The 26107-nt window shown below is 39.7% G+C and overlaps 1 protein-coding gene across 2 annotated transcripts in view; it reads right to left on the minus strand.

Annotated features, from left to right (window-relative positions):
• Positions 1 to 26107, minus strand: part of fras1 (Fraser extracellular matrix complex subunit 1) — a 441368-nt gene that overhangs the window by 241626 nt on the left and 173635 nt on the right. For both annotated transcript variants that reach the window (XM_043696280.1, XM_043696287.1), the window contains exons 5-10: positions 23686 to 23845; positions 19460 to 19593; positions 13065 to 13148; positions 11923 to 12024; positions 9087 to 9278; positions 6680 to 6769 (exon numbers count right to left, since the gene is read on the minus strand). In XM_043696280.1, coding sequence (XP_043552215.1) covers positions 6680 to 6769; positions 9087 to 9278; positions 11923 to 12024; positions 13065 to 13148; positions 19460 to 19593; positions 23686 to 23845 — 762 coding nt within the window. The remainder of the gene's footprint in view (positions 1 to 6679; positions 6770 to 9086; positions 9279 to 11922; positions 12025 to 13064; positions 13149 to 19459; positions 19594 to 23685; positions 23846 to 26107) is intronic.

Genomic DNA, 26107 nt, shown 5'->3' on the forward strand with positions numbered 1-26107 from the left:
GGGGGGGGAAGTGTGGGCGCAAGTTTTGCATTTCTTGCGGTTGCAGGGGAAGGTGCTGGGAGTGGAGGGTGTGGACCTGACGATGGAGTCACGGAGGGAGTGGTCTTTTCAGAACGCTGATAGCGGAGGGGAGGGAAATATATCCCTGGTGGTGGGGTCCGTTTGGAGGTGGTGAAACACATTTTCAGCTCTGATCTCCAGCATCTGCAGTCCTCACTTTCATATCTAAATTGTAATACTGTTCTTCCAGTCTTATGTATTAATTTATCAATTGGGTAAGCTATCATGATGGGTGGAACTTGCGATGAGTAGTCAACCCTTTCTCTTGCTGGGAATGAAAATAATGAGAGGAGCATGGATGGTTGAAAATGAATAACTGCCAGGACAGTGGACGTTCATTGAAAAATTCCATAATCATTAGTCATATATTTGCTGCATCTATATGCGATGGAGTGGCATTAGGATAGGTGATTCTGTAACTACATGCATTCCATCCATAATATCTCACCAACTAATCAGCCTCAATGATGTTGGTCAAGGGATATTTTGTTGTTCTCTCGTTCTTTCTTGAAGGATGCCATGAGATCTTTTATGCTCAACTGAGAGGAGATTAGGTCTTGTTTTAACATGTCAGCTGAAAGACAGTGCTTACAGCAGCAATGAATTGTTAGCCTATATCATGTGCTCAAATTCAGAGCGAGGCTTGAATTCATAACCTTCTCAGTCTGAGACAAATGTGTGACCACTGGACCAAGGTTGACACCTGTGTGCGTGAATACGCTGACATAAGAGGGTGTTAAGAAGTAAGTTAGACTTTTAACTAACAGAAACAGATGTCAATGGTTTATAATTGTTTACCTGTAGTTAGAAATTATTTGTTTGCAAAAAATAGTAATTCTTGTTAAGTACAGAAACCTGGTCCATGTTTTCTATTAACCCAAATCAATCAGATAGATAAATTGGGGATTTTGCATATTTTAATAAAATGTTTAACTATTGTGATTACTTCAGGAATGGAGGCTTGATTTCCAGTTGTTACCTGAATGAGAAGTAACAATAGTTAAATCTACTTCAAGGAGGACACTGAGTGGCCAGAAGGGGAACTTGTAGAGGTTGGGTATTCCCATGTATCTGCTGCACTTGTCCTTCTAGATGGAAATGGTCATGAGTTTTGAAGGTGTTGCCTGAGGACCTTTGGTGCATTTCTACAGTACATCTTATAGATGGTACATACTGGTGCTACTGAACATGGGTAGAAGAGGGAGTGGATGTTTGTGGGTGTGGTTCCAATCAAGCGGGGCCGCTTTATCCCTTAATGATGTCGAGCTTCTCGAATGTTGTTGGAGCTGCAACATCCAGGCAAGTGGGGAGCATTCTATCACTCTTCTGACTTGAGACTGAGATACTTGGAATAGCTCAATTAGGGAAGGTTCTGAGAGGGTGGTACGTGTATGGAATGAGTTGCCAGAGGAAGTAGTGGAGGCTGGTACAATTGCAACATTTAAAAGGCATCTGGATGGGTATATGAATAGGAAGGGTTTGGAGGGATATTGGCCAGGTGCTGGAAGGTGGGACCAGATTGGGTTGGGATATCTGGTTGGCATGGATGGGTTGGACCGAAGGGTCTGTTTCCATGTTGTACATCTCTATGACTCTATGACTAGAGGGTGAGATGATTTGAAATTTTCTTTCTGTTCTTCTCTTCCCACTTTATATTGATGGTTATTAATTTTTAAATAAAGGTGGTGATGGGTTTGCCAAAACACTGTTTGTAAGTTTGACTTAAAATAACCTACAGTGAAAGATTTTGGGATTAACAGAAGTAGGGTTTATTACTGCATTCAAAACTTAGGGAGATGGTTCTCGATACAAGTTCAAAACAACACGCATCCAGGAAAGAAGCACAGGAAAAAAGGAAGGAGTTAGAAATCAGTTGACTATGAACTGAAGTCTCTTTCGTAGGAGCCCAAACACATTTGAAATGCTAGTGAAGGTACAGTTAGAATCCAAAGTAAACAAGCAGAAAGGTGGAGAAATCAACGTTTCAAGTATAACCCTTGAACAATTATACCTGAAATGGTGGCCGCTACACCCTTGATGCTGCCTGGCTTAGTGAAGATATCATAGCTGTAGGCTGAAAATTATTTCACTTCACAGGAGTCTTTCCACAAATCAGATTTTTGAGAGATATGAAGATCAAAATCTCTTAGCTAAGCCTGGAACTGCTTATTTTCCTGATGTTACAAGCAATCTGACAAATAAAGTTCAATGCTATATATTTAAAAAATGGCTCAGACAAACGAGGTATTTCAGTCATGTGAATGAGGCACTGGGTTGAGATATTCAGCTGACAATTTGACTTTGATGTTCCTTTATAAGAAACCATTGTGTTTTGTAGTGGATCTGTATGGAAGCATTTGCCCCAAGTCAGGCAACAATGGGTTTCAATGGCCTCCTTCGTTTGTAATGTCTGAGCCACACGTCCTGTCTAGTAATCTTTTATGTTTATTGGCTGTTCAGACAAGGACAGTCACATTCCGGAGGTAATGAGCTCACATCTGATGTGGTATTTCCTTGAAACGTATGGAAGCAGAGAATTTGCTCATTCTGAAATCAACAGCAGCCATTTAAAAATTTGGCAACAGTCCATTGTAAAACAGTAATTAAAAAGACAATATAGTGTTCTTAAAAAAAAATCATTCTCTTCCACATCTTGGGCTTAAACCTATAATGTTTCCTTCATTTCATTTGTTCAATTGTTTTCATGAATACATTGTTCTTACTTAACGAGACACACTTAGACATTCAATCTTTGGAACTGGAGATTGGATATACATATTAAAATCTCAGATGATGTGTTACTCCCTGTTGCAGGGTCAAGAATGTCAGGGTGCAGGTGCAGACTACTCTGAAAAGGGAGAGCGCCCAACACGAGGTCATTGTACACATTGGCACCAGCAACATAGGGAAAGGGATGGAGGTTCTGCAGAGGGAATACAGGAAACGAGGAAGGAGGTTAAAAATGTAGGCCCTCGAGGTTGTAATATCTGGACTACTACTAGCGCCATGTGCTAGTAGTAGGATAAAGCAGATGATATGCGCGGCTGAGGAACCGGTGCAGGGGGCAAGGAGTCAAATTTTTAAACCACTGGGATCTCTACAGGGGTAGAGACGACTTGTATAAGAGGGGCTTGCTGGTGACTTCACTGATGAAGGAGCAATGCTATGAAAGCTTGTGATTTCAAATAAAACTGTCGCACTATAACCTGGTGTTATGTGACTGCAGACTTTGTCCACCCCAGTCCAACACAGACACTTCCACATCATGAGTATAAGGGTAGTAGGAGTATACTTAAGAAGGAAATCAGGAGGGCAAAAAGGGAGCACAAGATAGCTTTGGCAAATGGAATGATGGAGAATCCAAAGCAATTCTTTAAGTATGTTAAGGGCAAAAGTGTAGCTAAGGAGAGAATAGGGTCCCTTAAAGATCAACATGGCCATCTACGTGTTGAATATAGGAAACTGATGAGAAACCAAATGCATTTCATGTCAGTATTTACCATGGAAAATGACATGGAAGCTAGGGAACCTGGGGAAATAAATACTATTGTCTTGAAAAGAGCTCATATTAAGAAGAGGAGGTGCTGGACATCTTAAAATGCATAAAGGTGGATAAATCCCGAGGAAGTGATCAGGTGTTCTCCAGAGTTTGTCAGAAGGTAGGAAATGATTGCTGGGCCCCTTGCAGAGATATTTGGATCATCGATAGTCATGAGTCAGGTGCCAGAAGTTCAGATATTTGCTAATGTGGTGCCATTACCTAACAAAGTTTGTAAGGAAAGGCCAGCAAACTATAAACCGGTGAACCTTACGTCAGTGGTGGGGAAATTGGTGAAGGGGATTCTGAGGGATGGAATTTACATGATTTGGACAGGTAAGGACTGATTAAGGATAGTCAACATGGATTTGTGTGTGGGAAATCATGTCTCACTAACTTGATTGTTACTTTTTCAAAAAAACTCAAAGGAGATTGATGAGGGCAGAGCGGTAGACATTTTATACATAGATTTCAGCAAAGCATTCAACAAGATTCTGAATGGTAGACTGGTTAGTAAGGTCAGATGATATTGGATCCAACGGGAGCTAGTCAATTAGAATAGAAGCATGGACTATTTTCTAAATGGGGAGAAAATTCAGAAGTCTGAAGGGAAGAGACTTGGTTGTTCTAGTCCAGAATTCTCTCAAGGAAAATTTGCAGGTTGAGTCAGTAGTTAGGAAGGCAAATGCAATGTTAGCATTTATTTTGAGGGGACTTGAATATAAAAGCAGGGATATACTTCTGAGGCTTTATAAGGCTCTAGTCAGACTACATTTGGGATATTGTTTGCAGTTTTGGGCTCCATATCTCAGGAAGGATGTACTGGCCCTGGAGGAGGTTCACAAGAATGGTCCCAGGAGTGAAAAGCTTATCATGTAAGGAATGTTTGAAGACTCTGGGACCATACCTGATGGAGTTTAGAAGGATGATGGGGATTTCTAATTAAAACTTCTAGATTGCTGAACGCATGGAGAGAATGGATTTTGGGAAGATGTTTCCATTGGTAGGAGATGTTAGGACCCAAGGGCACAGCCTTAGAGTAAAGGGAAGACCTTTCGGAACGGAGATGAGGAGAAACTTCTTCAGCCAGAGATTGGTGAATCAGTGGAATTTCCTGCCACAGAAAGCTGTGGAGGCCAGGTCATTGAGTATATTTAAGACGGGGATAGATAGGTTCTTGATTGTCAAGGGGATGAAGAGTTACAGGGAGAGAGGAGAATGGAGTTGAGAAACTTATCAGCCATGATTGAATGGCAGAGCAGACTCGATGGGCTGAATGGCTTAATTTATGCTCCTATGTCTTATGGTTCTGAAATTGGCTTGAAAAGTAGGAGGCAAAAAGTGGTAGTAGGGTGTTGCTTTTCAGACTGGAGGTCTGTGCCTCAAGGATCGGTGCCAAGTCTGCTGCTTTTCATCATGTATTTAAATGATTGAGATGTGAATACAGGAGCCGTGGTTAGCAAGTTTGCAGATAACACCAAAATAGATCACTATTTCAGAGTACAATGGGTCCTTGATCAGATGGGCCAATGGAGGTTAATTTAGATAAATGAGAGATAATGCATTTTGGTAAGGCAAACTAGAGTAGGACTTACACAGTTAACGCTAAAGTCTTATGGAGTGTGGCCCAATAAAGAGACCGAGGGATGCAGGTGTGTGGTTCCTTCAAAGTAGACAAGGTGGTGAAGAAAGTATTTGGCACGCTTGCTGTAATTGGTCAGAGTGTAGCAGTTGGGATGTCATGTCGCAGCTGTATAGGACATTGATTAGGCCATTTATTTTAGAATACTGCGTACATTTCTGGTCACTCTTCTATAGGAACAATGTTGTTAAACTTGAGAGGGTTTTGATAAGATGTTATTGGGACTTGAGAGTTTAAAATTATAGGGAGAATAGGCTGGGGCTATGTTCCTTGAAGCTTGGGAGGCTGAGGGGTAATCTTGTAGAGGTTCATAAAATCGTGAGGGGCATCGATAGGATGAATAGCCAAGCTCTTTTTCCTCGGATGGGTGAGTCCAAAACTAGAAAGCATAGGTTTAAGGTGAGGGGAAAGATTTAGAAAGGTCCCGAGGTTTTCATAGGAAGCGGTGGAGCCTGGTGTAATTACAACATTTAAAAGGTATCTGGATGGGTATATGAATAGAAACAATTTAGAAGATATGGGCCAAATGCTGGCAAAAAGGATTAAGAGCGATTGGGATGTCTGGTTGCTGCAGATGAGTCGGACTGAAGGGTCTGTTTCTGTGCTCTATGACTACGACCAGAGATCCAGATACTCAAACTCCAGGAAGCAGTTGCAGAGTTGTATTGTTGGAGAATATTAATCAATGCAGCAGCACCACTCACCCCAATTGCCAGCAATAATTGTGCAGTTGAGCAAAATGCAATGAGAAAGCCTCCTCTCTTTCTCCCACTGAACCTCTGTCATCCACCTGACTTCAGCCCTTTTTTTCAGTCTGTACATCTCTTCAGTCCTTAGTATGGTTGGCTTTGGTTGGGAGTCCTCCATTCTCAGCTCTGTCTCCTCCTTTGAATACTCTCCATTGGACGCTCAATACCTGGATAATTATGGCTCTGAACTAAGTTTTACTCCTCTGAAAACAGTAGCAAAGCTATGTTATGTGGAGGAGGAAGGGGCATGGAGTGGCATATTATGGCAAATTTTGTTGGCTGCTGCCAAAATCTGGATTTCTTACAAGTCAAATTCCTTCCTAAATCACTGGTGATAACCCCAGCACTATCCGAAAGTCTCAATCAGTGTCTTCTGGAATTAAAAAAGAATGTTTGAATGCCCTGAGATGCATCAAGTTCCAGCCCAGACCTGCAAGTTCAAAATGTAGACAACAGCTTTGCATAAAAGCAGACCGAATGTCAAAGAATTTCAGGAGTTTGCAAGCAAAACCAATAAAGTTTGCGCATTTGACTTACATAGTCACTCTGGGTTTAATGTAATCTAACTATACCTTCGTTAGATGTGCTTTACCACAATCAGTTAATATGCATGCACATAACTATACGAGGATTGAAACATCCTCCATTTGGGTTTTTATGAGTGCACTATACATACTGAAAGGGGCTCACCTCTTTAACTTGCTCTTTATAAATACAGTAACTGCCAAGTGACACACATTCAGGACAACATTTTCCAGGTAAATGAAGCAACTCCTCACCCTGCAGAAAATAACAAACATTTTCTCAAATCAGATAATAATTTACATATTTTATATCACAAGTCGTGAAAATGTGGACTGGCAAAGAAACACATTAATATAAATTATTTAAACCCAAAATCCTTGGAGCTCTGCTTCATTGCAGAGTGTGAACATCACTAAAGTTTGGGCAGGATAGGATTTGATCACGGTTTGGGTTAAATTTTATTAAATGAGCTCCAAGCACAAAGATACCACACTGTGGTATCAGTGCTGGGTGAGCTGAGAATAGAATGTTAATTACTGAACAAGTGCCAAGATATATTTTGAAGATGTCCAGAGTCCCAGTGAAAAAGACACTTCAGCATAATGAAAACCTAAAGAGATAAAGAAACCAAAATTCCAGAGGCCAATCTTGGCTGATCGTGCATGTGGAAAGGTCAAAGAATAATTAGCATAATATTACAAATGAATAATTCTAAGGGTGATTGAAATGTGGCCTGTGTTGCCCATAATATGTTTGAATATTAACACTGCATGTTTACACTGTATCTGCATGCACTGTAAATGCATTTACTTCACATAATTTACCATATAAAAAGTGATAGTACATCAGATGTAGGAACCATTAAGTAGTTTTGATGAAGCCTTTTTAAGCAGTCAGAAGACATGGTAGTTAACTAATTGAGTGTGCAAGTGACATTAATCTCATAACTTCTGCACGTTTGGCTGGTGTTCGTGAATATATAAATCAAGATTATCAATTCAACATCTTTTATTGAATTCAAGGACCTGTACTGAAATGAAGGGTAAGGTTTCTCCTAAACCTGAATGGAACTACTCAAAGTGTGTGATTGGCATAATTTAAATTGTTGTGGTGAGCAAACTCCGCCCCATGACATTATCATTGCCTAGCAGAAAATCAGAACAACATGCTGTTGAGCTCGCTAAGTGTTCTTCAATGGCTCAGGAAATAATAACATTATAAACCAATCCACTGTGACTGAATACTTTTTCTTCTTAAGATGATGACACTCTTAGCAGCTGAAGCCTCTGTTGAACCGTAAAATGCTATAACGGGCATAATTCCCAATTTAGTGCTCACATAGTCAGGAGCAGGTTGGGGGTTGCAGAAGGAGGGTACCAAACCCCCAACCTTCCAAAAATAGCTTAGTCGAGATGATCCAGAAAACAGAATCCATGTTAATTTCAAATACCTGCTCCCTCGCAAATGCTCTAATCATACTGCATTTCTCTCTAATGAGTACTGGTTCTTCAAACGTAAAGTTCCCATTTCTAAATGTGCTCCAAAACACAATGATCCAGTTTAAAACTATCCACAGGGAATTAGATTGCACATAGATGATTTCAAAGTAGTAGCTCATAATTTATTGAGCAAAGATCTTTGTTTGTCTACGCAGTTCCAAGAGGGAGAAGCTAAACTAAAGTCAGCTGCTCCCACCTATTCTTAACATTTCTGTTGCAGAGTTTCAGAATATCTTTTGGATACAAATCATCAGGATCGCTCTGTCCAATGTGAGGTGTACCTATCCTGAATCTCCTTGCCTGAGGTTAGACACTCCTAGGCTTTATGGAGAAGGCACTAAATGAATAGTTCTTATTTAAAATAATGATTTTTGGGTCTATACAAATAAAATCAAATTCTTTAGGTCAAAAGACATGTTTTCATTAGCATCTCTCATTTGTATGATATTCCTTCAACAAGGTTGAGAGGTAGGGACAACACTTCTCACAGCTAGGTTCTCTGCATCCTTTGAAGCACCTTAATCTACATTAGTCCTCACCTTTACCCATCTCCCACTTATGATTCCTATTGGTTGTTCATATGAATCACTGGGCACAACCCCGAAAATCACTTCAACAGGCAGGACAAACCAGTGAAGTCAGCTATCAGGCTTTTTTTTCTTATAAACTAAGAAATTGGTTCACCTTGGGTGAGAAAGATCAATTCATGTGAATCGAATGGATGAGACCATTCTCAGCTCCAAAGATCTTGAATGCAGTTAAGCATCTTGTTATGAAATGTGTAGGACACAAGACACAGATCACATCTTGGTGACCCATATGATCTAAATGTATCTCCAGTGGTCCAGACTCATATTCCACTGGACCAAGTTATGTGGGGTAAGGGCTGATGATGTGCAAAGTCTCCCTCACTATAATCAATTTACATAAGTCATGCTCATCAGCTGAAGTACTGGCACTTGCTGAACTATTTTTTTAATAGGCCTTTTATAAAAGAAATGCAGTCCTTTCACAAATTACCACAAAGTCACACTGTCATTTTGCAATAGCAACAATAACATAGATTCCCTTACCCATGAGCACTTCACTCTGGCACATTCGGCAGTCTGACAGATGACCTGTCCCCTCTCACACATACAGAACTCGCAGCTAGTTACATTCCACATCTCTCCATGATACCTGGTGACACCTTCATATGGACAGCTCCCTTTCCCAGACACACATTCCTCACAGCAACGGCCAGGTCTTCTGATTTTATTCAGACCCTGTGGAAATAAATATTAAATATCAAGTGGAAGTGAAGTGGTCATTCTAACAGATGAAAGTCCCAAGAAACAATCAAGGTATTTTTCAATGTATAATTTCAGTTACATTACACTGTAAACATTTGCTATAAACTCTGTGTCTTACAATTGTGTACTCCACAATCACCTGAAGGAGCGGCGCTCTGAAAGCTAGTGCTTCCAATTAAATTTGTTGCACTATAACCCAGTGTTGTGTGATTTTTAACTTTGGAGTTAACAGGTATGCTGGAAGGACAGTGTTTGGGCCTGTGGAAGATCACTCCTACTTCTCTTGACCCATAAGCTGCATTGGAAAGACAGTTACTCAACAGAGCCAGAAATCTTGACCATGTTTCCTCAAGATCCAGGAACACTGTCCAGCCAGAATTAAATGTAAAACGAAATTAAAATTTCCTCAATCTCACTGAAGTATTTAAATGAGCATCTTTCCTCCTCGAACTGAATTGGTCACTCACTCCTGTGTCAGATATATGGTATGTGGTAGAGGCACAGGGTAGGTTGGGTTCACCTTTGATGTTGATATGACAACATCCCACCCATACCATACTTAAAGTGCAAAGGGAAAAACAAAGTCCAAACAAAAGTTTGAAATTGCACAGGGAAGAAAGAACTCTCACCCCATTTCTTGGGACTAATATCTTGGTTTTCTTGTCACTTGTCCATTGAACAATAATGAAAAATCAAACTACTGCTGTCTTCACTGCCTCTATTTATATAACCTAAATGTATATAAATAATAAATCAACAAAAAAGAAAACAGGATCTTAAGTGTATCTGAACAGAAAAATTAATCTTGACCATGACCAAAGGATACTTTTCACTCCTGCTTTTAAAGCCACTTCCCAAATAGTTTAGCCATAATTAAATGTCATTGTATTATGGGCTGATTCCTCTCTGGTAACTATGTTACTTTACAACTGTAACTGAGTGTACAATTAAAAACATGTATTTACAAATAACTACAAAAAAAAGTGTTATCTTCAGCAGATCAAAAGCAGCAATTTGTCATCTATCCTAAAGAATAGGAAGCTGGTTTTAATTACATTCATGGTACGCAAGTGGCTTCAAATGGAAAATCATTCAGAATTTCAGTCAGCCGTGTCATTTTGATGGATTGAGAGTTCTTTCTTCCCTGTGCAATTTCAAACTTTTGTTTGGACTATGTTTTTCCCTTTGCACTTTAAGTCCTTGAGTTAAACACTCCAAGTTAAAACTGTACATGCACAATGCTTCGTAGTGTTCAATAACAGCACCCTTATCTCTTCACACATACTTCAAAAGACCCCACCTACACACACTCTGGCCTTCAGGGCAACAGAAAAGCTCTTTGACAAATACTCACATGTCCCTCATTGAAATTACCTCCTAAACACACAAATTTACGGAGTTTACAATTCCGAGACAGGTGAGGATCAGTTACTTGGTATATTTTGGGAACACCCAAAAATATTATAAATCTTCAATTACATAAGGTGCATGCATCTGCTGGGCTAGCCATATCAAACAACAGGTGGGAATGTTTAACATTTGCTCACAGCCAAAATATGCCCTTTAATCAGTATTGAAAAATCTTGCAGTGTCTGTGAAGTTTAAGCACCCTACTGCTCACAAAGCCTTCAAACATGCCACAAGATTTGGTCAGTTGACAGAGAGAAGAACCCAACAGGTTTTATGAAGTATAATTTATGGGAGGCAGGCATCCTGCCACACATAAAACATAAAAGGTTACATTACATAATAAAATGCATCATCATAAGCACTGTCAAAGTTGTTCTGTATCTGCTGAAAAGGAGGACTAGCAAGATGTCCATCTTTCATTGAAGTGGCTTTACTGGTGTGTTAAAAATTTGCCTTTAATCCAGTTTCCAAGAGATCCAAATCTGTAAACCAACATCCAGTACAGATGTTGTCAGATTCAGCTTCCTTAAAGCAACTGCAGACTTGTCACACCAGTTTTTCATAATTCTGCAGATCTATCATCAGCATGAAGCAGATAGCTTTAGCAGTACAAATTCTGAATGATGATTCAATGACACTGTTTTAGTTTGGATTTGACAAACCAGTGTCAAATTACACCAAACAGCTGAGATACACTTGACTTCACACCACCACAGACTCAATTAACCTGCTCAACAATTAATGTGTGTACATAATTGGAAAATGCAAATTGAAAAGTAAAGATATATTCAAATTGTTATACCTTCCAACCTGGTCACATGGGAAGTGTCCCAATCAGTCATTGTAACTTCAGCCCTGTTTGCACCACATAAACAGGATTTGGTGTGGACATTCCAGCTGAATATTTGGGCATTTCCTTACTATAAAGGATTTTGCCAGTGAGCGTGTTCACCCAAGCAATAGTGAAGTGATGCTTACACATATGGGGACAAAATTTCCAGTTTCTGGGCCTGGGATTTTCAAATTGCCTGGGAGCTGCTACAAAGGGGAAGCTGCTCACCTGAATGTTCGGGGTCTATCTAATGGGCAGATGATTTTTTTTTCCCCCAATTTAAATATGCTTTCTGAGCTGCACCAAAGAAACCCTTCTCCATGCTATCCCACAGACAAAAATGTGATTTCTTCCGTCTAGTTGATCTGCAATTACCTTTTCACAAGTCAGTGATGGACATAGCTGCGCATGACATCTAATTTCACCACGGTCACAAATACAATTGGTGCAATCATTCTTCTTCCACTGATTGCCATGCTGAAGAAACAAAGAGTATATCATTTTAATAAACATTCTGGACATAAATTATCTTTGATATAGCTTTGCTCAATTAACCAGAATGCAATCAATTGATGATTAAGCAATTTATGAGGATCAGATAGTGCTAATCAATTCTCTGCCAAGCTTCAACAGATGTCTGATTAATCAATGGGAAATAAATTGTTTGATGACACTTTGATGTATCATAGCATCCAAAATATTCAAAAACATATGTGTTGCCATAGACTCTGGTTGCTCACAGTGACCTCCCGGTTTCAGGTGAGGAAAACAACAAGGAAGAAGGAACAGTAGTATGATGTAGGGAGTTGGTAGGGACAAAGGGAAGCAGCAAAGTGAGGGGGCATCAAGGAGGGAAGTTGTGAATGGGAGAAGTGTTGAGCAGAAGATGGGGTGAACAGGAGAGTCATGGAGGAAGGGAGTCTGTAGTGTATGCAGGGAGCTGCTGAGTTAGTGAGCTGCAGAGTTCAGGAAAGTCAGCAAGTTACAGAGTTGGGAGAGGCAGCAAGTTGAAGGTGGGAAGTACCAAGCAGGAATCAAGGTCAAAGAGCTAGAACTGAAATTCAGAAACAGTTATACAGGACTCAGAAGGCTAACTAGATATCTCTTCTCTTGCCACAGATCCTGTGAGAGAAGGCTTTCCAGCATTTTCTGCGCTTGTTTACTTACAAGTAGAATCTTGGAATGGCAAAAAAATTATAAAAAGCACACGGATCAGTGGCCCTTGCAAGTAAATTTTTCAAGCCTCAACTCTCTTTATTTAGCATTATATAACTGCAAATCTTTCTTTTTTTTTCCCCCCTCTTCTTTAAACAAACAGCCTTATCACATATTACATAGTAAGGCAAGCATGACTGCCAAAACAGACATCTAAAACTCTGATCCTAACCACATCTAAAAGAGAAACCACGGAACATCAAATAGCAGCTTATCACAGTGTCAGACCTGGAACATGGCCTACAAGTGAAGAATAAATCTTAACTCAAACATCTGAAGTTGCGGAGCAACTTCAAGGTTACCTTGTACCGCTTCCCTGCCAATGAACAGGATTTTGGCAGACATTCAGGACAGCAGTTTCCAACCTGCATTACAACATCTTCCTCCTAAAGTCAAGAGGGAGGGAAAGTGATAAATTATAAGCATTGTACAATCCATTGCTGAAATTGTAATTTATTTATACTTAAATTCCATAAGATAAAAATAGCAATTTACAGGCATAAAGGGACTGTTGTCTGATGGAGAAAAGCTCTGGTTTCACCTCATCTCATTCTACTATTGTCGCATATTTCAAGTCAAATGTTAAATTCTTTATATCAACCCAACTGCCAGCTATTGGAAAATTTCTAAGTAACATTAAAAGTATTTCTATTGCCTCCAGATCTCTGATGCATTTTCTGCCCTGTGCGTGAATTCCAGTGCTTCAGACCATAATTTCCTCATTCCTGTTAATTCCTCCCTGGTCTTGACAGAGGGGAAAAAAAAATAGGAAACAGAAGTACTTCGCATCTAAAGCAAAATGCTGATGGTGTAAATCCAGAAGTATAAACTGAAAATGGTTCAAATATTTAGTCAGTCAGGCAACATTTGAGGTGAGAGAAACAGAAGTTATTTCAGGTCAAAGACCCATTCTAGAGAATTTTCATCAGGCTGAAATATTAAGTCTATTTTTCTCTCCAAAGATATCAAACTGACTTGCTGAATACTTCTAAGTTTTCCTCTTACCATTCTGATACACCCCCATCTCTTCATATCCCTTATGTATTGCAGGGCTGAGTTTCTGTGGCATTCACTGGACTATCCACCTCAGCTAAAGATCCATGGAAGCCCCAAGGAAATGGCACAAATGGACACTTTACATACAAATTTATTTTTCAAACCGACAACACTAAAGCGTGCTAGGGTAGACACCTGCTATGGATACACTCACAAGTAAAACCTGCTGCAACAGAAATAAAGGTCCCAAACCTTAAAGACAAAGCTTACTTTTGTAGGCTAGAAGGTTCAGGAGTGCTTCATTGGAGTGCATGAGAAACATGCAAGACTGTGCTGACCCAGACTTTACAGCCCTCTTATCTCATTCTCAAAACCTCCCTAGGTGACTTACTTCAATCCAAGAAAGTGATCACTGCCCTGCCCAAACTTCACAGGGTAGTAGCTACCCCATGCCCAGATAGCACCTTCCAAATGTACGACCAATATCATTTCGAGGATCCATGATAACACCATCGTCTGCCACCTCTCCTCCAAGGCGGTCATTATCCTGACTTGGAAATATTCACTTGCTGGGTCAATTCTGACACTCCCTAACAGCATTGTGGTTGTACCTACACCAAATTGACTACACCAAAGGTGCTATATTGCCTAATATAGCACAATATCAATGAAGTCTGGGATGCCCATGACAATTCAGGGCAGGAGGCCTGGTGCCTTTTTGCTGCTCACCACTCAGGAATTAACATCTGTTGTAACTTTCAGCAATCATAACTAATGAGCAGGAGAATCCCTATGGAGGTTTGACCTGTATCTCCATTTCACGTTCAGATCAGGTCGCGAACCTTCAGTTTGAACTAACCTCATAATGTTTTATGTTGGTGTATGTTAGTTAACACACTACCAGAACAAATTTCATTTTTTTTAAATTAAGATACAGGTAATTGAAAAATATCAATTTATTATGAATAAAAATGTGTAACCATGAAGGCACTCACAATTAACTTCCATTAGTTCCCTACAGATTTAAGACAGAAAATTCAAACTGAATCTCGAGAGGTTTGTGGGCGGCACGGTGGCACAGTGGTTAGCACTGCTGCCTCAGCGCCAGAGACCCGGGTTCAATTCCCAACTCAGGCGACTGACTGTGTGGAGTTTGCACATTCTCCCCGTGTCTGCGTGGGTTTCCTCCGGGTGCTCTGGTTTCCTCCCACAGTTACAAAGATGTGCGGGTTAGGTGAATTGGCCATGCTAAATTGCCTGTAGTGTTAGGTTAAAAGGGGTAAATGTAGGGGTATGGGTGGGTTGCGCTTTGGCGGGTCGGTCTGGACTCGTTGGGCCGAAGGGCCTGTTTCCACACTGTAAGTAATCTAAAACATAAGGATCTAAAAGGTTTCTGTGCATGTAACAATAGTAGAAAGAAAGTCCATCAAATTTACTTACCTTGCAGATTACATTGAATTTGTTCTGCCACCAGCCCTACAGTCACTCTACAGAATTAGAGATGTATTTAAGGCAATTATGTTTAGTTCATGTTAAGGTTTTGTACAATAGGGGTTGGGAGCATGGCTAACTGAGCCAGTATTTATTGTCTATGCTTAACTGGAAAAAAGGTGGTGAGCTGTCTTTTTGAATTGCTGCAGTCAATTTGGTGTAGCTACAACCACAATGCTGTTAGGGAGTGCCAGAATTGACCCATCAAGTGAATATTTCCAAGTCAGGATAATGACCGCATTGGAGGAGAGGTGGCAGACGATGGTGTTATCATGGATCCTCTAAATGGTAGTGGTCGTACATTTGGAAGGTGCTATCTAAGGAGCACTGGTCAACGTTTGTGAAATAACCCCACATTGGCTCGTATTCGGTCTCCAAGTTACCTTTTATTTTCTCATACATCGTACTTGACACTGTTCCAGCTTCCCCAGAGCCAGCTCTCTGACACTCCTGTTTATATCTGTCAGCTGAGGCTGCCTGATCAGACCAATTAACAGCCTGAATCAGGAAACTCATTCTATGAGACCCACTTGGCTGACCTCCTTAAATTCACTAGTCTATACTGCATCTTATGGATAGTACACATTATTGCTACTGTATGCCAGTCCTACAGGGAGCAATGCTTTGTAGTTTATAGTGCCACTCAAATGGGCTGCTTTGTCCTAGATGGTGTTGGGCTTCAAGTGTTTTTGGAGCAGCACTATTCCAGGCAGGTAGGGAGTATTCTATCACATTCTTCATCAGACTTCTGGCTTGTGCCTTCCAAGTGAACAGGCACTTGTTCGGAAATTTTTCTTCAGAAAATTGTCTTTTCCTTTATCCAGGCAAAATAGTTTCTCTTTTCACCTCAAATTGAACAGCTTTACTTGCTGTTGCAACAGCAGTACTGTCATCTATTGAGACAGCAGGATAACCTCACTCATACAATTACCACTTGGAGCACTACAGTCTTATTCCTGCATGTTGGAACTGTTCCTTCTCTCTTTAGTTTTCCAGATTTACAACTAACTTACGAGTAATCTTGACAAACTTGGGGGGATGGGGATTTAAAACACTGAGCTCTGCAAGCTGAATTGGTTAAAATGAAATAGAAGCAAATGTCCTTATTAAGCAAGATTTCATTTCCAAACAGAATCATTTTATTTTACAGGGTCCAGTAAAGACTAACTATAAAAGTATCAATAATTGAACAATGGCAAATGTAGATCCAAGAAACATTGAAGTGCAGCACTTGGATGTAACTTTGACAGGGAAAGCTTATTATTTATTTAAGCAGTTTTAATAAAGATAAGTTTTCACTTGCAGTGTTCTTTAATCAACCAATACAGTTCTAGCTAATGTAAGAAATATGCTCTACCGTATCGTGGAGAACAATTTTATTTATTCATATCAAACTATATATTTACATATTCCATGACAATGAGATGGAATCCAGAACCTAAGCCTAAGACTAATCAGTTGTGAACATCATTCTCTCTGGCTTACTCTAAAATGAAGCTATTAACTTTAGCACTCCTAAAAATTAATACCTTGCATTTCAAGCTGCCATGCCAAATTGAATACAAATTACAAACTCTAGGTGTACTGTTTGACTGTGAGCCCAGCTTCCTTCATGGACATACATGGAATAGTGTAGGTTAGATGGGCTTCAGATTGGTATGACTGGCTGGCGCAACATCAAGGGCCGAAGGGCCTGTACTGCGCTGTAATGTTCTATGTTCTTCTTGCCAACCTAGTCATTCATGGACACCAGATTCTTTTGATACCAAAACATCATTCACTTCTGTTCCTACCTCTTACTCGGTCATTGAAATCTGAATTCAAACTTTTAAAAACTTAAACATTTTATGAGATTCTTCTAGTCATCATCTTCAAACTTCACTGTCCACAAGCCACATAGAATGCTTGAGTAGATACAACAAAGTCCACAAAGCATCACTCTTGACTGAGCTGGTTGAGTCCTAACTGACATAAGTGCTAAACTGGCTCAGCAGTACTTGGTAAGGAAATAACAAAAGGGAAAATATTCTTAACCTCATTGTCACCAATCTGCTTGCTTCAGATGTATCTGCTCTCAACAGTATCAAAGTCCATAACTGGTCTTCAGATTGAGAACACGTGCAACTCGGGACTGAACACCCATGAATATCAGCAACTCCATCTGCAATATCATGGCCTGGTATACCCCCCACTCTACCACATCAAGTTTGGGGATCAGCCCTGATTCAATGAGGGGTTCTGAAGGGCATGTCATGAGCAGCACCAAGCAGACCTAAAAATGAAGTGTCAGCCTGGCAGAGTACTGAAGCAATTCAGTGATTAGGCAATTGAAATGTTAACAAAAAACACAGAGCAGTGGAATATGAAATGTGCTTGTACATGGTGGTAGTGTCTCTACCCCAGAGCCAGGAGGCTTGGGTTCAAGCCCCACCTGCTTCAGAGGTGTGTGATAACATCTCTGAACAGACTAATTAGGAAATAGCTAGAAGTAGAATGTATTCAGAATAAAAGAACAGGCTTTGGTGTGTGCGCAAAGTGGTTGGAACAGAAACATGTGACCAGATTTTATGTCCCAAAATCATTTGGAATTGATTCAGGAATTAAGGAAATTGAGGTGGTTAAGTCATAAATGTGGAAATCCTTTCAAAACAATCACATCACAAACTCCTGACAGGTGAGTGAATTCTCTCATCAACAGTTCATAACTTCAAAATCAGTAATTTCAATTACGTGTAATAGTACTGGTTTGTTTTAATGAAATTATTTTAACAGCTGATTTCATTATGAATATGTGGCTGAGTTTCAAAAGCTAATAAAACACTTCATATATAGTTGTTTTTCAGTTGTTCGGAGGATTGAGTTTTAATGGGTGTTAAAGAATTATCTGTCTTTGTGATTTGGTTTCTAAAAAAAGAATTTGATACTTTTCACAATGTAATAACCACTAAAGGAGATTTCATTTTGTTGTTTAAACAGACTGCCAATGGAATAAAATGGCTCAATATTTGACAGTTTTATTAAAATGCACTGAAAGAATTCGGTGTTTCCTTGATTGTCAGAGCCTTTCTTAAAATTTTTTATTACAAAGCCTTTTCAATGGTGTTACATGCATTGTAGACATTGAGTGAGTTACTATCAAGGACACAAAGGAAACACCAAGGAGGACTGGGTTGGGTGGACAGATGGAGAGGGAGGGTTAGCTGGGTGTGGAAGGGGCTGGGGCATCAGATTGATGTAGGGATATGGACAAATGTCCCAGAGAACAAGGCCAGGCCTTTCCATTAACTCCCTCTGCACCACAGGCTTTCGTTTCTGCTACAGGCCTACTTAGGGAAGTGACAGATCCAAACCTTGGACACACTACCCCGCCACTTCCCAAAGTCTCTAGGAGACAAAAATATGGGAAAATGAGAGGAAACAACGGCTTCAAATTGCCTTGACTCATATGTCCTTAACTGGCAAAAATCCAGCATACTGTCTTCCTGAAGTCAAAGCCAAAGCCCAATCATTTTCAGGTTGCAACCTTATTCAAATGCAACAAGTAAGCTCCAGGTTCCAAATGGACATCACACTGCAGTTTGTCAATTGTGGGAAGACAGGAATTTGGCTGCACAACATGCCACATTCATCAGCAGGTTGGTGTCTGGGGAGGTTCTATGGTGACCATGCTTCACATGGGCCAATAAACCAATTTGCGTTTGATAATTGCAATCCAGGTCCTGAAATACATAGAATCCCAAGACATGTGAAGTTTAGATTAGATTAGATTACATTACAGTGTGGAAACAGGCCCTTCGGCCCAACAAGTCCACACCGCCCCGCCGAAGCGCAACCCACCCATACCCCTACATTTACCCCTTACCTAACACTGCGGGCAATTTAGCATGGCCAATTCACCTGATCTGTACATCTTTGGACTGTGGGAGGAAACCGGAGCACCCGGAGGAAACCCACGCAGACACGGGGTGAACGTGCAAACTCCACACAGTCAGTCGCCTGAACCCGGGTCTCTGGCGCTGTGAGGCAGCAGTGCTAACCACTGTGCCACCGTGCCGCCCACACCACTGTGCCACCGTGCCGCCCAAGTTCTGTGCTAAAATAAATATAGGCAAGGAATGGAGGTTAGAGCTTGACATCTGTCTCAGGATGGATAACTGATGATGACTTTTCACTTTTTAATTTAAATACAGTACAAGAATATGCCACATACCTTCTTACAGTATAACGGCTGGCACTCTGCAATGTAGCACTGCACCTCACCATTATTGCAGACACACTTTGAACAATTGGTTAAGTTCCAGTCTTCGCCATCCCTATACATTCTTCCCTCATAAAGGCATGACTCTGTTTGTAGAAGTAATTGATGCAAAAAATGAGCAACATGGAAAAATAAGATGTGAAATTCCTTGCTACCCTGTTATTTCGATTACGCAAGAACAGATTTACATAGTTGGTTCGGCTGCAACACATGTTTCTTCAACGCAAATTGGCTTTAACCTGATTGAAATATTTAGATTGTTATTTGTAGTATGCAAATTCTCCTTACCTGTATTTGCTAGAACGCGATTCCAGCCCCATTAGTTTAAATGCGGCTGTTATGGAATTTTTTTTATAACACGAGATCGCACAAGGACGGAACTATTGCGTTCTATCAGAACTGACCATATTTGAAAGCAATTAAAACTAAAATAGGAAACAATTGCTGTTAAATAACATCCTATTCCTTAGACATCCAAGTAGAACTTCACAAACAATTCCACGGCCACTTGTGTGCCATGGATGAATGAGGATGCCGATATAAATGCCCAGTTAATTTGTTTTCATGGTGGTCACTGAGGATTGAATGCTTGCTATACAACTGGTTAACCTTCTCTATCGTGTACCATGAGGGTCTTTTATGTCAATCTGAACAAGAATACAGGGTCAGTGTTTGATATGCTGACCAAAAGGTGGTAGATCCAACAGTGCAATATTCTCTGAATACTACAATGAGATGTCAGACTACCTCTCTAGGTTATATGCTCAAATTCCGAGTGTGGTTTGAACTGATTATCATTTAACTCAGAGACGTAAGTGCTATGAAATCAGACAAGTGGACTATTAAAGCACACAATAAAAATTAGTAAGCTTCTCAGACAGCACCTTCCAACTGCACAAATTGCTACCATCCAGAAGGCAAGGACAGCAGTTACTTGGGAGTACCATCACCTACAAGTCACCCTCCGAGCCACTCACCATGCTGACTTAGAAATATTTCTCCAATCGTTCAGTGTCGCTGGATCAAAATCCTGAAACTCCCTCCCTAACAATATTATGGGTGAAACTACATTAAATTGATTCCAACTATTTAGAAAGACACATTTCTATCAGTTTCACAAGAACAATTAAGGAGGGACAATAAACATTGACCTGGCCAGTGAAGACCACAACCTCAATGAATTATTTTTTAAAATGCTAATGCAGATCACAAAGTGTCTATTCTGGAATAATTTTCATTCATCATTTAGTTCTTCACTTTTACAAACACATGAACAAGGAACATTCATAGGCCACTCAGCCCTTTGAGCCTGCTCCACCAATCAATAAGATCATGGATTATTGGATTTTAACCTCTATATTCCTGCATATCTCTATCCCCTTGGTAAACAACAATTTATCTATCTCTGCATTAAAATTATTTAAAAATCTGTATCTACTGCCCTTTGAAGATGGTAATTCCAAACACTCTCAACTCTCAAACAAAAATTCCACATCTCTATCTTAAATTGGTGATCACTTAATTTTAAATTGTGACTCCCCCCAATTCTAGACTTTCCCACATAAGGAAATGCCTTTCCACATACACCCAGACAATTCCCCTCCAGAATTTATGTTTCAATTAAGTCACCCCTGACTTTTCTAAACTCCAGAGAATGTAGGTTTAGCCTGTCTAGACTTCACTCATAAGGCAATTCACTCATTCCAGGTATTAGTCTAGTAAAACTTCTCTGAATTACTGAAGTGCATTAACATCCCTCTGTAAGGACAGTGACCATTCTATGAGCTTTCCTGATTATTTGCTGTCTCTGCATACTAACCAGTGATCTATACATGAGGACACTCAGATAACCCTGTATTCTTTCACCATCTACATCATATGCTGATTTTTATTATTCTTTCTGCCAAAATAGACATTTATATTCTATTATATTCTATTTGTTAGTTCTTTGCCCACTCTCTTAACCTATCTTTATCCCTTCGTAGGCTCCTTACATCCGCTTTGCAACACTTCTTACCTATTTTTGTGTCATCAGCAAATTTAATTACCAGACTTGCAGTCCCTCTAATGTATATAAATAATTTGGGTGAAAGAGTTGAGGTGTCAGCACCAACCCCTGTGCCACATGACTCATGACATTCTGCAGCCTGAAAAGGACCCATTTATTCCTGCTGTTTCCTGTTCACTTGCTAATCTACCGTCTACACCAATACGTTACCCACAACGCCATGAGCTTTGAACTTCTGTTATAACCTTTGATGTGGCACTTCATTAAATTCCTTGTGAAAATTACGTACAACATATTTACTGGTTCTCCATTGTTCATAGCACAAGTTATTCTTTAAAAAACTCTAATAAATTAGTTAAGCATGATTTCCCTTTCACAAAACCATATGGCTCTCCCTGTTTACTTTAAGCTTACCAAGAACCCAGTTATAACCTCTTTCAGAATAGCTTCTAATATTTTCCTTATGACCAATGCTAAGCCAACTGGCCTAGAGTTTCTTGCTTTCTGATTACCTCCCTTTCTGAATAAGATGTTTACATTAGCTACTTTCCAATCTCAAGCAACTTTCCCCAAATCTGTTGAGTTTTGGAAAATTAAAACTAACACATCAATTACCTCACTAACTACTTCATGTAAGACTCAAGGATGGAATCCATCAGGACCCGAGCACTTATCAACTCGCAGTTCCAACAGTTTACTGAGTACAACTTCCCTGCTACTCTCTGAATATTATCATTTCCTTGAGTTCCTCACTGCTTTTCAATTCCTGATTACAGCTAATTCTGGGATGTTTCTTCTATCTTCTCTTGTGAAGACCAATGCAACTTACCTGTTCAATTCACCTGCCATCTCTTTATTCTCTGTAAGTAACCCCCCCAGCTTTATTTTCTATGGACTCAACATTTACTTCATTACCTCTTTTCTTTTTAAATATCTGACAAAACATTTCTGCTCCTTTGTATTTTTGGCTAAATTTCTCTCATACACTAAATTTTCATTTTTTATTCATATTTTAGTAGCTATGGAGTCAGAGTCATAGAGATTTACAGCATGGAAACAGACCCTTCGGTCCAACCCGTCCATGCTGACCAGATATCCCAAACCCAATCTAGTCCCACCTGCCAGCACATGGCCCATATCCCTCCAAACCCATCCTATTCATATATCCATCCAAATGCCTCTTAAATGTTGCAATTGTACCAGCCTCGACCACTTCCTATCGCAGCTAATTCCATACCCGTAACCATCCTGTGTGTGAAAAAGTTGCCCCTTAGGTCTCTTTTATATCTTTCCCCTCTCACCCTAAACCTATGCCTTCTTGTTCTGGACTCCCCGACCCCAGGAAAAGACTTTGCCTATTTATGGAGAAAGTGAGGTCTGCAGATGCTGGAGATCAGAGCTGAAAATGTGTTGCTGGAGAAGCGCAGCAGGTCAGGCAGCATCCAGGGAACAGGAGAATCGACATTTCGGGCATAAGCCCTTCTTCAGGAATCATTCCTGAAGAATCATTCCTGAAGAAGGGCTTATGCCCGAAACGTCGATTCTCCTGTTCCCTGGATGCTGCCTGACCTGATGCGCTTCTCCAGCAACACATTTTCAATTTTGCCTATTTACCCTATCCATGCCCCTCAATTTTGTAAACCTTCTTTGTTCTTTTTAATATTATGTCCAATCTGCTGACCTGCCACCTCTTTTTGCACAATTATGTTCCTTTTCTTTGTGTTTGACACTATCCTTGAAAGTTTCAGTTGACCATGGATGGCTGGTCTGTCCTAAACTTTTTCTTATTTGGAATATATCTGTGCTTATCATCCTACTAAATGCTTGCTAATGCATCACTAGCACCTAACTGCCCCCTTGGAGAACTTTCACTAGGAGATCAGTAATTAATCAACCTTGTTGGTCAAAACTAGGTTTAAATTCACCAGTCCTGCTGCCGTATTATGTTAGTCTAGAAACTGGCATGAAAATATTCAATGAATTCTTCATCTAGCCTACATTTTTTTTCCAGTATTAATGAGTTAACATCAAAAACAAAATAAACCATAAAACAAACTTGACAACATGGTTCGAACATGACCTACTTCTGTCCTGTACAGTTTCTTTGTTTCTATATGATATGTAATGTCCAACAGATGCACAGAAGCAGCAGTAAAGTTTGCTGTCCTACCTCCAGTTTTGACACACTTTGGACAGCAGTCTCCTTCTGGGGTGTACTCAATTTCTCCTCTCCCACAGGTAATGGAGGGACAATATTTTGGGCCACATTCAACTTTCTTGTTGGCGCAGGAGCAAATAGTACACCTTGAGGTCATCCACTCTGTCTCATGCTGCAAACATTAAAAGCAGAAAGAGCAAGCATCATCACTTCTAAGTAACAACAAATAGCTGGTAAAAATCAATTTAAAAAGCACTTGCTAATATTTGCATATTTAACTTAGAAGTTTGATTGATGTTCTGTGCTTTTCTAATACAGTCGCCACACTTCAACAATAGGCTCCTCTGTCGTCATTTTGATATTGCTTTCATGATTGTTGTCATCTAAGTCTTATTTTTGAAAGTTAATTTTACAATGGGTGGAATACAAAACACCGATTTGTACACAGTTCCCAATAAGCAAAAAACGTAACACAATTATTGAAGGTGTGACAAGGCAGTAAACGCAGTTGCGAAATGCCTACAATGCTCAAGTCTGTTGTGTCATGAAGGTGACAGCACAGAATAGTAATTGCCTGTTTTCGAAATGACAACAAACCAAAACATGAAGCAGTGAAACCTCTGGAACAGATTGGTATGAAGTTGTAACATTGCAAGAGTTATATTATTGTCCAATTTATATAATGATTTGCTTCTTGCAATACATCCATCAGCACTATTTACTTTATTAATTATGATTTCTTCTGTTTATCAAACCAAAGTGGCTTCTGGTTGTTTTTTATTGAGCTATTGCATGTGAATATAAAATAGAGCTCTACATTTATTAAAAATAAAAACAAGAGGCTGGAAATAATTGGCAATTGAGGGAACATCTATGGAGAAAGAATCAAAAGTTAACATTTCAGATTAATGATCACTCATCAGAGTGGACTTTTGTTTTAAAAATCTCAAGAAAAAACTGGAATTGTTCTATTAGGCCGCCATAAGTAATTGAGAAAAATTTTAATTTCTGAATTGACATAGGAGAAGCAAATATTTACTGGTAGAGGAGAGCAAGCTATTTTTTGAGTAAGGTTGAAGAATTCTCCTTTTTAGTTTATAAGATGATAAGGCATCTTGAATATACTTAATGACCCAGCCTTGAAAGCCCTCTGTGCTAAAGAATTCCATAGATTCACACCATTGACATAAGGAATTCTCCAAGTCTCAATTTTAAATACTGAAATTAATGTCCTAGACCTCCCAAAAGGACAAACGATCTGTCAGCATCTATAGTGTTAAGCTCCCTAAGAATTTTTCTGTCAATAAGGTCACATTTCGTTGTTCTAAACTCCAATGAGTAAAGACCAAACTATTCAATGCTTCCTTACACAAAAATCTTTCCATGTTCGGGATCAATCTTAGGAGCTTTCTCTAGATGGCCTCCAATGCAAGTATCTCTTTCCTCAGATAAACGGACCAAAACTAGTCACAATATTTGAGAAGTGGTCTGACTATTTGTTGAGAGTTTTGACGAATGATCTCTTTTTATGTTCCACTCACTTTGAATTAAAAGCCAATGTTCCATCGGCCTTTCCTATTACCTGCTGAACACTGCTAGGTTTTTGTGATTTATGCACAAGGGTCCCCAAATCTCTTCATGCTGTGGCTTTCTGCAGTATTTCTCCGTTAAAGAATATTCAACTCCTCTATTCTTCCTGCCACTATCACATTTGCCCACATTATCTACCAAGATGTTTCCCTATTCACTATCTGCAGACATCTGTAAGTTACATCACCTTCACCACTCCCCTTCCCATTTATTTTATGTTATCTGCAAACTATTAATATGCTCACTTCACTCATCCAAGGCATTAATCTATGTTGCACATAATGTGGCACTCCACCAGTCACAGGTAGTTATTCGGAAATTGTTCCTTTTATCCCAACTCTATTTTCTATTGGTTAGTCAATCCTCTATCCATGCTAATGTACTACTTTTCCGGAATCTAAAGATCCTTGTAACATTACTAGCAATGATTCTACTATCTCTGTAGTGTGTACTCAGCATAATTTCCTATGTAGTATTTTTCAAGTTGTGAATGGGTATGATTCAAGCTACAGTAACACATGCAGTATAATACTTTCTCTGCTGCATACTATGATCTAGATTTTGGTGCGCAGGTGAAAATGTCAATGTTTGCGGTCAACACAAAACATGTAAAAGTATCTTGTAAATGAAGATGTGGACAATATGAAACTTTACAAGCACTCAACATGTGGGCACATAGGTGACAGATGAAGTTCAATCTAGAGTAGTGTGAGATGATGCACTTTGGCATGAAGAGGCAATATAAAGTAAAGGATACTTTCCTATAGGGTGGACAGGACCAGAGAGACCTAAGCATATAGATGCGTAAGTCACTAAAGGTAAAAGGATAGGTTACGAGATCTGC

The sequence above is a fragment of the Chiloscyllium plagiosum genome, chromosome 1 (genome assembly GCF_004010195.1).
Source record: "Chiloscyllium plagiosum isolate BGI_BamShark_2017 chromosome 1, ASM401019v2, whole genome shotgun sequence".
Taxonomy (NCBI): domain Eukaryota; kingdom Metazoa; phylum Chordata; class Chondrichthyes; order Orectolobiformes; family Hemiscylliidae; genus Chiloscyllium; species Chiloscyllium plagiosum.